The sequence below is a fragment of the Oncorhynchus tshawytscha genome, linkage group LG25, assembly GCF_018296145.1.
Source record: "Oncorhynchus tshawytscha isolate Ot180627B linkage group LG25, Otsh_v2.0, whole genome shotgun sequence".
Lineage (NCBI taxonomy): Eukaryota > Metazoa > Chordata > Actinopteri > Salmoniformes > Salmonidae > Oncorhynchus > Oncorhynchus tshawytscha.
The window spans coordinates 8,167,048-8,179,483 of NC_056453.1; the positions used below are offsets into that span (position 1 = coordinate 8,167,048).

Consider the following 12,436-nt stretch of genomic DNA (forward strand, 5'->3'; position numbering starts at 1 on the left):
ATCATAGGTTAGGAAGCAGGGCATGTGTTTGAGACACTGGTAGGGACTCTTGGAAAAAAAGACAAGGCAATTATTTCCGAAGGTTAACGATAAAATCATTAACCCGTGACTTTTACTAAAGATATTGCCTATTTCTTGATATATTGAAATTGAGGGTGCGTTTTCCAGAAGTCGATAGACCTATTGTTCTATGAACTTTAGAACGTATTATTTAGTTATTGGGTGAACAAAAAACGGTAGGTGGACGAAATGTTGATTTGTGTGCCTTTATCTCAAAATCGTTAAACGCGCTTTCATTCCACTCGACTTGAAACAAACGGGGCACGGTGAACCTATGACATTGCGCATACACAGAGACTGGGGCTGCACATGGGCGGCATAGGTCCCAATCTTTATCTCAGTATGTTGAATGGGACTGATACGCAAACTTTCGGAAAAGACTCCGATATCAACAATCACCTTCAACGCAGCAAGGATTTAGCGGAGTTCAAAATGGGAATTCAGGACACCAGGTTATATTACCAAGACGCAATTCAAAACGGACAAGACGGGTTGGTACTGCCATACCACGCAGACCAAACTGTGGCAGGTTTCGGAGCACAACCCGGGAGGTTTTACTCACCAACTCCCCTCAATAGCTGCCACTTCAGCAGTGTCAGGTCGCCAACTAGAAACGGAATGGGACAGACTTATTTACCGACGGGAGGCGAAGGTTTCTCGACAACTAGCAAAGAAGTTTACCCTGCCTCTCCAGAGAGTTATTCCGCACCCTTTCAACACGGGTACCCTCGCACTCCGCTCTACCCATTACCTGGGCTACAGGTGTGCGGGAAGACGCAGGCTCTCCTCAACAACTATCCTCTGTGGGCGAAGTTCCACAAATACCAAACGGAAATGATCATAACGAAACAGGGACGGTGAGTAAAAAAAGCAAATTCCCTCAGAGGGAAACGTTATTGCCTGTTTATTATAAGCCTATAGCATCTGATGTAGACACCAAATGACAATAAACTGGGCACAGACGTCAGTTCCAAATGTATTTTTTTGGTTGAGTTGTCAACTAACGTGAATTCAACATGACACCATGACAATAGATTTAAGCTAAACGTTGGTAAAAAATAAAAATCCCTTTGATGATTTTTTTCAAATCCAATCAGTTTTCCATTTTGATACAACATCATCACACGTATTGTTTTCGGTGGAAATGAGGTGGAAACAACATTAATTCAACCAGAAAAATGTGTTAGTTCCTTCCATAGGTACTGTAGGCCTAGGTCAATCGCGCTAAAAAGTTTTTGACAGGTCTCAAGGCATGAGAACATGTGAGCTAATCATTGGTGAGAAATTCAGGGAAGGTTGTTCCTTGGTGCATTGCTCATGTTTTCCTCAAACTCATTCATAAACATTGTATGTGTAGGCTACATAATGTTAGCCATATCAGTGTGTGCCAAACTGCCAAAGCCGAGTATGTCACACGAAAATTAATTGGGCCTATAAGAATGAATCCAGAACGGCATGAGACTATTGACCCGCTACAGACTAACAAAGTGCTCAAAAATATGCAGGCATGTTTATTAGATATTAATTCATATGATGCACAAAACATAATAATTTACATGTTAAACTAGCTGTCTATTTTAGTTGCTTTTTGCCCATCATGAAATCTGCATGCTATTTAAGCTTAACTTTAAATAAACTCCAACATTGTGAGCTTCTCACATATTTTTCTAGTTTTTCTTTGCATATTTTTTAAAATTATATGTTCTAACTGATTTAACTTGTGCAACTTATCATGAACATTTTAGGCAAAGCAATCCAAGTTCTCATGCGCTGGTTTGAGTCAAATGTGCTATGATGAGGAGCATAAATACTAGCCACAATATCATGGAAATATTGTTGCTGGAAAACATTATGATACTTCAGCCTGACTCCCTGAAGTGCATGCCGAGTGTATCACCACGCTGGCATAATCCGCCGTCTCTAATTGAACCATTTTCCTATTTGTTTCAAATGCAATTTTGTGCTGCTACAATGGTAAATATGAAAATAAAACCTTATTCCAAATTAAAAGAACACTCCCACTTCTCTGTAATGGTTTAAATCAGTGACAGTTGGTTCAGGTTCTGTCAATCGCATTCATCTCTCTACTCGAATCATTACTATCATGATTGTGTAGGCCTACAGTATATTGGTGCTTGCCTCTGTGTATGTCTGTGTGTGCGTTTGTCAGTTTTTGATATAACCTCTCCTGGCAGATAACCCTGTGGAAAATGTCAGTCTGGTCATGGTCATCTCGGCTCATAATTAAAGTAATTAATGCATATCTTGAAATACACATATTGCCGTGCCCCCCGCCACTCCCCTTCACACACACACACACATGCAAACACAGAGGCACAGGCAACATACATGCCTACATAATCATGATATTAATGATCACATGCACATTGAATTGAAATACTGTATGTGTAAACAGACTTACCACCAAACCACGCTACTCTCATGATATCATTTTCCACTGATAGTGAAAGAAAAGTTTTGGAACCATTGGGTTCTCTAATGCTACTCACTTCCAATGGAGCCAAGTGAAAGGGTGAGAGAGAGACACAGAGAGAAAGACATAGAGACACAGAGAGAAAGACATAGAGACACAGAGAGAGACACAGAGAGAGAGAGACAGAGAGACTCAGAGAGAGACATAGAGACACAGATAGAAAGACACAGAGAGAGACACAGAGAGAGACTCATAAAGAGACATAGAGAGACCCAGAGAGAGAGACATAGAGACTCAGAGAGAGAGACTCATAAAGAGACAGAGAGACTCAGAGAGAGACTCAGAGAGAGAGACTCATAGAGAGACTCAGAGACTCATATAGAGAGACTCAGAGAGACATACTGTAGAGAGAGAGACATGAGGACATACTGTAGAGAGAGAGACATAGAGAGAGCATGCAAGTGCACGCAAGAAAGGGAAAGAGAGGGGTATGGGGTGAAGGGCAGAGCAGGCACCAGCGAGGCTTCAGATGGCCATACACAGAGCAGTGGTGCTAGGCACCTTTTGAAGTCCAGGAAGGAAGGCAAGCTTTTTTCCCTCTTTCTTCACTCACACCTCTTCTCTGGTACAGTTAAGAGTATAGGGAGTGAGGATCCCATTCCCTCAGAAGAACAAGTCTGGCCTTTTGAAATGTGCAGCAATCCCTAGGCATGCAGCAGGGGCAAGGGTTCTCCTGCTCTTTTCAAGTGTTCCTGTAAGACAAGACCAATTAATTTAACATGGGCTTGGACCAGCCATCTCCACCACCACTGACTCTTTGACTCGTGGCAGTGGCAATGGAACCATATCTGTTGGTGAGAGGTTGCTATTGATTGTGATAGTGGTCCACCATGTACTTAGATTGCTGATAGAAACATAACTGAGGAGATTATGTTAGGTGCTGGTTCAACATGATTGGAATTTAAAACTTCTTGGCGCACCCATCCTTTTAGCTGGATCATTTTCGTCAACATCCGCTGAATTGCAGAGCACCAAATTCAAATTAAATTACTAAAACATTTCATTTTCATGAAATCACAAGTACAATATAGCAAAACACAGCGTAGCTTGTTGTTAATCCACCTGGCGTGTCAGATTTCAAAAAAGCTTTTCAGCGAAAGCTATCCAAGCGTTTATGTAATGGCATCTCTCTCAACAGACAAAACATTACAAACAGCTAGCAGCAAAGTAGATTGGTCACGAAAGTCAGAAAAGCAATAAAAATGAATCGCTTACCTTTGATGATCTTCGGATGTTTGCACTCACGAGACTCCCAGTTACACAATAAATGTTCCTTTTGTTCCATAAAGATTATATTTATATCCAAAATACCTCCATTTGTTTGGCGCGTTGTGTTCAGAAATCCACAGGCTCGAGCAGTCACGACGGGGCAGACGAAAATTCCAAATAGTATCCGTAAAGTTCGTAGAAACATGTCAAACGTTTTCTATAATAAATCCTCAGGTTGTTTTTACAATAAATAATTGATAATATTTCAACCGTAGCTTCTTCAATAGGAGAGAGAGAGAAAATGTCTCCTCCAAGCTGCTCACACATGCAAAACGCTGCTGGCACCCAGCCATCCACTGACGTGATGTGATCTTTCTTGCTCATTTTTCAGAATAAAGGCCTGAAACTATGTCTAAAGACTGTTCACACCATGTGGAAGCCATAGGAAAATTAATCTGGTTTATATCCCTTTAAATGGAGGGAAGGGATGCAATGGACCAGGGAGCTTTCAAAATAGAAGGAACTTCCTCTTTGGATTTTCCTCAGGTTTTCGCCTGCAATATCAGTTCTATTATACTCACAGACAATATTTTGACAGTTTTGGAAACTTTAGAGTGTTTTCTATCCTAATCTGACAATGATATGCATATTCTAGATTCTGGGCCTGAGAAATAGTCAGTTTCATTTGGGTACGTTTTTCATCCAAACATCAAAATACTGCCCCCTACACTCAAGAGGTTTTAACCAAGACATGCATTTTTAGCAACAACTGCATTCAGCCATTGTTAGGTTTCAGAAACGTCTCTTGTCAAAGAAGACATGAGCATTATGTTGTGTGCTTTTTGTATTGATGTAGCATTCAAATTTTGAATACTCTATAATTTGATGACATCTCTAACTGTTATTGATCTATAGCAAGATGTTTTCTTGGACGGAGATATGATTGAGTAAGTTCTTACAGTGTAGGCAGCCCATTTCAGAGGAAGAGTTCTGCCCTAACCTGAGACTCACGGGAATCATGGTAACCTGCTCAGAGAGAAAATACATCTCTGTCTCTCTGGTTCAATGAATCTCGGTAATGTTGTGAGAAACACATCAAGTATATATTTCTCACTTAATATGTTCCAAAAAAACATTTAAACATTCAACATTGTAACTAGGATCAATCAATCACAATGTAATTAAACCATTGTGTTTTGACTGTTTATAGCCCATTTATAAATAAACAAGTAATGAACACGCCTCAAAGGATAAAGTAGAGTTTTTGTTGATTGGTTTTAAGTGTCTTTGGTCCTATAAAAGTACTATATAAATCCAATGTTTGTAAAAAAAAAAATTACTATTCAAGTTCATGGAGTAATACTATGTTGGCCGTTGACACTGTAGCAGAAAGTGTTGGACGTTTTAGGATTTTAGGTTTATTTACTGTAGCTGTCGAGGTGTTTCTGAAAACTGGGGTTAAATAAAAATGCACATAAGCGTTTGTAGAGATATAGCAATCAGTGTCTGTCAACATCAAGTGCAACCTAGTCTGTGTCTGGGTAATGCATATATGCTCCACCTCTCTCTCTCTCCAGTGAAGCAGAAGTAGGACTATTTCAAGGTTTTGATGTCTTAGGCTTTTTAAACAACTTGTCACATCCTGTACAGATGTTGGTGTGTGCATACATAAAGTATGCAGTGTCTTGCAGAAACCTCTAATACCAACTTTTCAGAAGGAACTAACCCAAGTACTTCCTATATGCTCTGATGTTTAGGTTCTCATCGCCTCTTGAAAGATGTCGAGAATGGGGAGCATGTCAGGCCTCTACAGTGTGACCATTTTACTCACACTGTAGTAAAATCGTTTAGGAGCACAAATTTCTTTGTGTGTGACTCAATTTTTAAACTTAGGCGCACACATGCTACTTGTAAAAAAAATATTTAAAAAAAGTCTGCGTTGCCGTAGAGCCCTGCATGTATGGTGGCACCCACTCATAGAAACCTTTGATTTGAAGTTCATTAGTGATGCACCGATATGACATTTTTGGCCGATACCGATATCCAATATTTTCCTTGCCAAAACAAAACTGATACCGATATCCGATATTTACAATTCTAGCAGCCTTTTAAGCATTCTACTACAGTTACACACACACACATGGACGCAACACATGGACGCAGCGGTCTAAGGCACTGCATCTCAGTGCAAGAGGCGTCACTACAGTCCCTGGTTTGAATCCAGGCTGTATCACATCCGGCCATGATTGGGAGTCCCATAGGGCAGCGCACAATTGGCCCAGCGTTGTCCGGATTTGGCCGGGGTAGTCCGTCAACTGACTTGCATAGTTAAATAAAGGTTACACACACGCACACACACCACACTGACCAAAAAGTTATTTTGTTGGCATTTACGTATGTCCCCATTACCAGTAAAACATAATCAAAACCTATTTCTTTCACATACTTGCTGTGCTGTTTCGTTGTCCATTTGTTCAGTCATTTCATTCTCAACCAGGATTTCTATGGAATGCCATTTGGGTCTTTGCATGTCTATAAATATACTATTTAACACTATTTGACTTGTCAAGTAAGCTTGTTGACCAATCAGGACTTGAATGTGACTGCACATCACATAATAATTTAACGCGTTCATACATTTTTTTACGTAGTTATTACACATTGATTACACTATCACTCGTATTTCATATGTCACAATGAGTCATCGATATGTATGCTATGATGCTGGTAAAGTTGTCTCGCACACCTACAGTGCTGGCCATTTTTTTTTAAAGCTAGCTAGCTCATGGATGCAAACAGTGTTCTTCCCCAAAAACATAGCAAAACGACATAATCTGTTTCAATAGCTATAGTTAGCTAGCTAACTATAAGGCTAGGTGTCATCATCTAAAATTACCCTAATTTTTAAGACCGTTCTTATTTGAACTAATGGTGGTCGGACCCATCTGTAAAGCTAGCCACAATAAGGATTAGCCACAATAGTGGACTTTAAGGTTAGCCTTCAAAATAAAGTATGACATAATTTACTATTCGTATTCATTTGCATCACTGTCAATGACATACTTTTATTTTGAAGGCAAACCGCAAATTCCACTATTGTGCCTAATTCTTATTGTGGCTAGCTTCACAACACATAAGCTAGCTGGCTGTTTATAATGCTTGCTTTTGGCCACAGGGTTAAGTAGCTGGCTAGCTATTTAGTTTCATGAATTGAAGTTCATTGAAGTTCAATTTCAATAGGCGAACAACAAGTGGCAACTTAGCGAATACTTACTCACAAGGATTCCTAAATCATTGCTAAGAATAATGAAAATGACTGCAGTTTCTACTGGTCATTGTTTTCAGGCTGGTTGTATTGATGCTAGCTTGGTACCAAGCTAAAGCTATCTACCCCGGAAGTTGCGGTTGAACAAATTATGCTTAATTACCAACACGGTATTGTAAACACATCGTTCGTGGCCGGTGTTTACTTGTTTCCTGACTTTTTTGTACATCTTTGACAGTGCTATTGTATCTTTTTTGACACGCAAAGATCCAGACGGCGTTCCACAGTATGTATATCGTGAAGCTGATAGCAGTGAGGCTATTACTGTGTAACTACGGTAGGGCAACATCTGAAAAATAGAGCACTTGGTAGTGTTAACCGGTGCTCGACCAGTCGGCGAAAGCCAACATCACCCACGACTGAGAATGGTTGATTGTCAAGGGCAATGAATTCCATTATCTTGGCTTTAATGGATTTTGCCCATGCGTTTTCTCACTGAAATGTTCTTACTCTTTCAAATGACTGCTTGACTTGTTGACTGCTCGATCCACACAGCAGACATTGTGGGCTAGTTTAGGAATGATGTGTGTTGCAAGTAGAGCGCGAATTTTTACGTGGTGTTTTTACGTCATGTTCCTTCATTATATATGCACGTCAGCTTTGACATCGGTTTTGCACATTGGGCGTTAAACTAGACATCGATTCCGATATGTTCACAGATATATCGTGCATTCCTAAAATTCATGCTTTCAGCAAAAATCTGTTGTTTGAATATATTCGGTGTATTTTAATTACTGTCCAGCCAATATCTAAAGTCCAATGCAAACAGTACATTATCAATCATATCTTCATAGTGTATCAAATAACATCATCTGACTATATTCCTGAGCTGCTGTTCGGTTGTCTGTCTACACAAAGGTTCTCTGTACTGTACCTCGATCCATTGGATAGAGAATAGGTGCCTATAAATAGTGTGATACTCTCCTTGTGTCCAGCAGCAGCTGTAGACTGGCATGTTTTCATCACCGATGATCAAGTGTACATGTGTGGTGACATAAACTGGACCTGAACTCCTGTCCTGTTGAATCAGTGGGTGCACTCAAGCAGAAAAGTCTTCTCCCCTGTGAATATGCAGTCACTCACCGGCTTCTGCTTCACATCCCCAGGGCTACCCCCTTTCTCTTTCTCTCTAACCCAGCCGATGTTTGTTTGTCATTGAGCTTTGTTTTTCCCAACTATACCCACATGTTGAATGATTGGCTGTCTGGCAAGTATTTGACTTAAATATGCTGATTTAGTTAGAACAGGTACTACCTGTGGCACCACAGTCCCTGTCCTTCCAGACAGGTTTCGGCTAAAGACAGTAGTGTAGGAGTCAATAGACATGGAATCATGGCATGGCACCAGTCTGTGGCTGCCCACTCTCAGTCAGGCTCTCTGCCTTTCAGACTCAGCCAGAGAAGTTTCCAGATCTCATCCTGCATAATCAATAATGAAAACCCCTGAACCTCCCCCACATCTCTGTGGCTCGCCTTTTGGTTTCCTCTCGACAAGTTCTGATTTCCTATAAAAGGCCTCAGTTTAAATAAGTCTGACAATATCAGTGAAGGAAAATGTCAGCTATCAGTGTTCTTGTTTTCTGTTTTAGGGTAATGGGGTTCCACTCATGACTCAAACAGTGCCAGTGTCTGTTTTCACTTATATTAAACACAGCCATGGAAGGAGAAACCTATCACCTGTTATGTCCTAGCAGCTAAGGAGCTGCCACAATACTTGGGTTTCACAGAGATTTGAGATTGATTGTTGAACTGGACTGCCCATGATTCAGGTAGACATATTCATATCCAACAGTGTGGAGATTTACTGTAAAAGGAAAAAATATCACCCAATTGTATTTTGTCTTACCATAGGGTATGATGTGTGTAAGGTCTCGTGTGGGTTTTGTCAATGGCACATTCCTCGTACAGATATGACAGCCTCTTCCATCTTGTCACATAAAAGCATGCAGAACAAACACAAACCAAACAGATTTTATAACAATGTCACAACCTAAGGTGGTCTGTTTTCTGAATACATTTTAATTTATTATATAGTATTCTGGCACAGATCCTTTGAGTTCCCTAATGTCTGTCATTGAAGAGGAGAGGTTAACGCTGTCTCAGCAGAGTACAGTTTGCCTTGACTAATTGACTGTGGTATTGAAATCTGTGAGATACACACATATGCCATGCACACACACTCAATTGGAGTAGGAGTTACCCTCCAGAGTGGATGCCCTCTGCCCCCCCCCCCACACACACACACACGCACACAAACAAACATTTGCCCCCAAAAGAAATGTCTCTTTATACACCTCACTTGTTTTACACTGCTAAATGCTGAAAGAGCTTGAGGGTCGAGCAGACTGAATTTAAATGAGCTGACTTTATAGGCTCACACCAAGTGGAAAAGGTAATGCCCCTTCTGTCATACCGAGGTAGACAGGGCTGTCAGTGTATGTAGCATTACATACATTACCATGGTTTCATTTAAAGCAAGTAAGTGCCTTCAGTATTAATTCGGAATATTATAGCAGAAATTGCCTTCATATTCTCACCATAGTAGTCAACCAACAAATAACCCTCTAAAACGTAAGCACCTTCAGTATTAATGATGAATATCGTAGCAGAAATTGCATTCAGGTTCTCACCATAATAGTAGTTTCCTGAGTTGGCTAGTTGGTGGTGGTGGTGAGAGTATCTGGAAAGGAAGTGTGCTTTTAGCACAGCTTTTTGAACCACTAAGGAGTGGGCACAGCCTTATCTGATCAAGTATCTACCTTCACTAGAGGCACACTATCTCGGTCTATGTGTTGCGTTGGAAGTGCTATACAGCTATAGCCTCAGGTACTATGAAGTATCAAAACAGCAGGCCAAAAGCAAAGCAACATCAATTACCCTGTGCTTATCTCAAACAGCCACAACCTGCAGTATCATAATGAAGGCATATACAGCCTAGTGTAAACTGATATGTTTAGTGTATATGCCAGGGCGACAAAGGGCAAGGGGTTATAAAATGTACACAGGCTTAGAGACCGTTAATCCACGCCGACAGAAAGTAATCCTGTGGTTGTGTTGTGCCATGCTGTCCCGGTAGCCCTGTGTGTGTGTGTTTTACAGTACATTATGTATGTATGAGTGTGTTTTTCCTGTTTTTGGACAAACTTTACCCTCCATTTCCCCACTGTATTGCCTTGGGACAGGCTGACCTCCCCGTTACCTCCTCAGTGACTGCCCCGGTGATCAAATCAGTTCACCAAGTAAAGCTCCAGCAATCAGACGCTGCTTTCTGGCCCATCTTTTATTAACAGCCATATTAAATATTCACCTCCACTACAACACCCTGCCCTCCCTCTCCTATCACCCCGCTCTGCCCCTCAGCCATCTGACCTCACACAGAAGAAACACACACAGAGATTTTAAAAAGAAATCCCCTCTCTATCTTGCTCGATGTTGTTTCTGACAAAGATGCCTTGGGGTTGGTTCAGATTGTAGTACAATTTGTAGCTCGAAGTAGATTTAGTCATTCTGATGGTAGTGTTGTAAAAGCTGTCAAGTCAAGAAATGTTTGTGTATTTTAATTCCAATTGTTTGTACTGTGTATATCCACATTGGAATAATAGGGGTAAAACATGTACACCACACATTATAAGGTTATTAGAAAGAGCAATACAGTATCATATTTGTGTTTCATCATGGAATAATTCCACTCAAACTATATTTTGCTATTTGTTTCGTTAGTCTTTTTGACTGTATCAACAGTGGACCAATAAAACAAATACCAAGAAATGCATTTTTTAGTGGTATTTTCCTTTCAATTAAATCTTGCCCTAAATCTTTTGTATTTTTAATTTATTTTTAATTTGACCCCTTTTTCTCCCCAATTTCGTGGTATCCTGTTGTTTTTGTAGCTACTATCTTGTCTCATCGCTACAACTCCCGTACGGGCTCGGGAGAGACGAAGGTTGAAAGTCATGCGTCCTCCGATACACAACCCAACCAAGCCGCACTGCTTCTTTACACAGTGCGCATCCAACCCGGAAGCCAGCCGCACCAATGTGTCTGAGGAAACACCATGCACCTGGCAACCTTGGTTAGCTTGCAGTAGTATCGGCCCACCCAAACCCGGACGACGCTAGGCCAATTGTGCGTCGCCCCACGGACCTCCCGGTTGCGGCCGGTTACGACAGAGCCTGGGCGCGAACCCAGGGTCTCTGATGGCACAGCTGGCGCTGCAGTACAGCGCCCTTAACCACTGCGCCACCAGGGAGGCCCCTCTTTTGTTGTATTTTAATCAAATATATCTCCCTCTTCTCTCATCTGACCATGATCTCTCTTCTTCTCTAGGAGGATGTTCCCCTTCCTGAGTTTCAACATCAGCGTTCTGGACCCGTCAGCCCACTACAATGTGTATGTGGACGTGGTCCTGGCTGACCAGCACCACTGGAGGTACCAGGGAGGCAAGTGGGTCCAGTGTGGCAAAGCAGAGGGCAACATGCCAGGTATGATTGTATTATAATTAAGCAATAAGGCCAGAGGGGTTGTGGTATATGAACAATATACCACTGCTAAGGGCTTTTCTTAAGATAGACGCAACGCGGAGTGCCTGCATACAGCGCTTCACTGTTGGCCGTATACCACAAACCCCAGAGGGGCCTTATAGCTATTATAAACTGGTTACTAACATAATTAGAACAGTTCAAAGTAAGGTTTTGTCACACCCGTGGTATACGGTCTGATAAACCACGGCTTTCAGCCAATCACTATTCAGAGCTCGATCCACCCAGTTTATAATATTTTCACACCACACTCTCTGTCATCCATACAGCTCCAATCAATGACATACAGTGGTACAATCAATGAATCTCCAATACTCCTCCAGAGGAGTCTTGAGAGTTAGAGCATCAATTTGAACTACCACACAGCACTGCAGTCATCGAAATAGGTCAACCTGTGTCATAGCAGGTATGGTGGCTGTGTGGCCCGGACTTATTACAGTGTAGTGGTAGCTGTGGTAACATTGCCATGGTAGCTAACGATTATGTGGTGGCGGGTTAGAATGTTGTTGTGCCGATGTTAACTGGAGCTGTGATTGTGTAGTAGGGCATTTGCTTGTAAATGATTTGTGAAGCATTTATATAGGCTTATGTAGACTTATAAAGGGCTCAAGAAGGCTTCATTAATGTTGTTATTAACTCCTTCCCATAGGGAACAGGATGTATATGCATCCAGACTCTCCCAACACAGGGGCTCACTGGATGAGGCAGGAGGTGTCGTTTGGCAAGCTCAAGCTCACCAATAACAAGGGCAGCTCCAACAACGTTGCACAGGTAACAGAATACAGTATGCTCAGAAAGTCATTTAAATATG

At 41.4% G+C, this 12,436-nt stretch overlaps 1 protein-coding gene across 2 annotated transcripts in view; it reads left to right on the forward strand.

Moving 5' to 3' along the window:
* The window catches only part of LOC112224152 (eomesodermin), a 20,917-nt gene continuing 8,481 nt past the window's right edge, over positions 1–12,436 (forward strand). Inside the window, exons 1-3 of one of the 2 annotated variants that reach the window (XM_024387508.2) lie at positions 1–917; positions 11,414–11,568; positions 12,275–12,396. In XM_024387508.2, coding sequence (XP_024243276.1) covers positions 370–917; positions 11,414–11,568; positions 12,275–12,396 — 825 coding nt within the window. In that variant the 5' untranslated portion in view covers positions 1–369. The remainder of the gene's footprint in view (positions 918–11,413; positions 11,569–12,274; positions 12,397–12,436) is intronic. The other variant, XM_024387509.2, reaches the window with a different exon arrangement.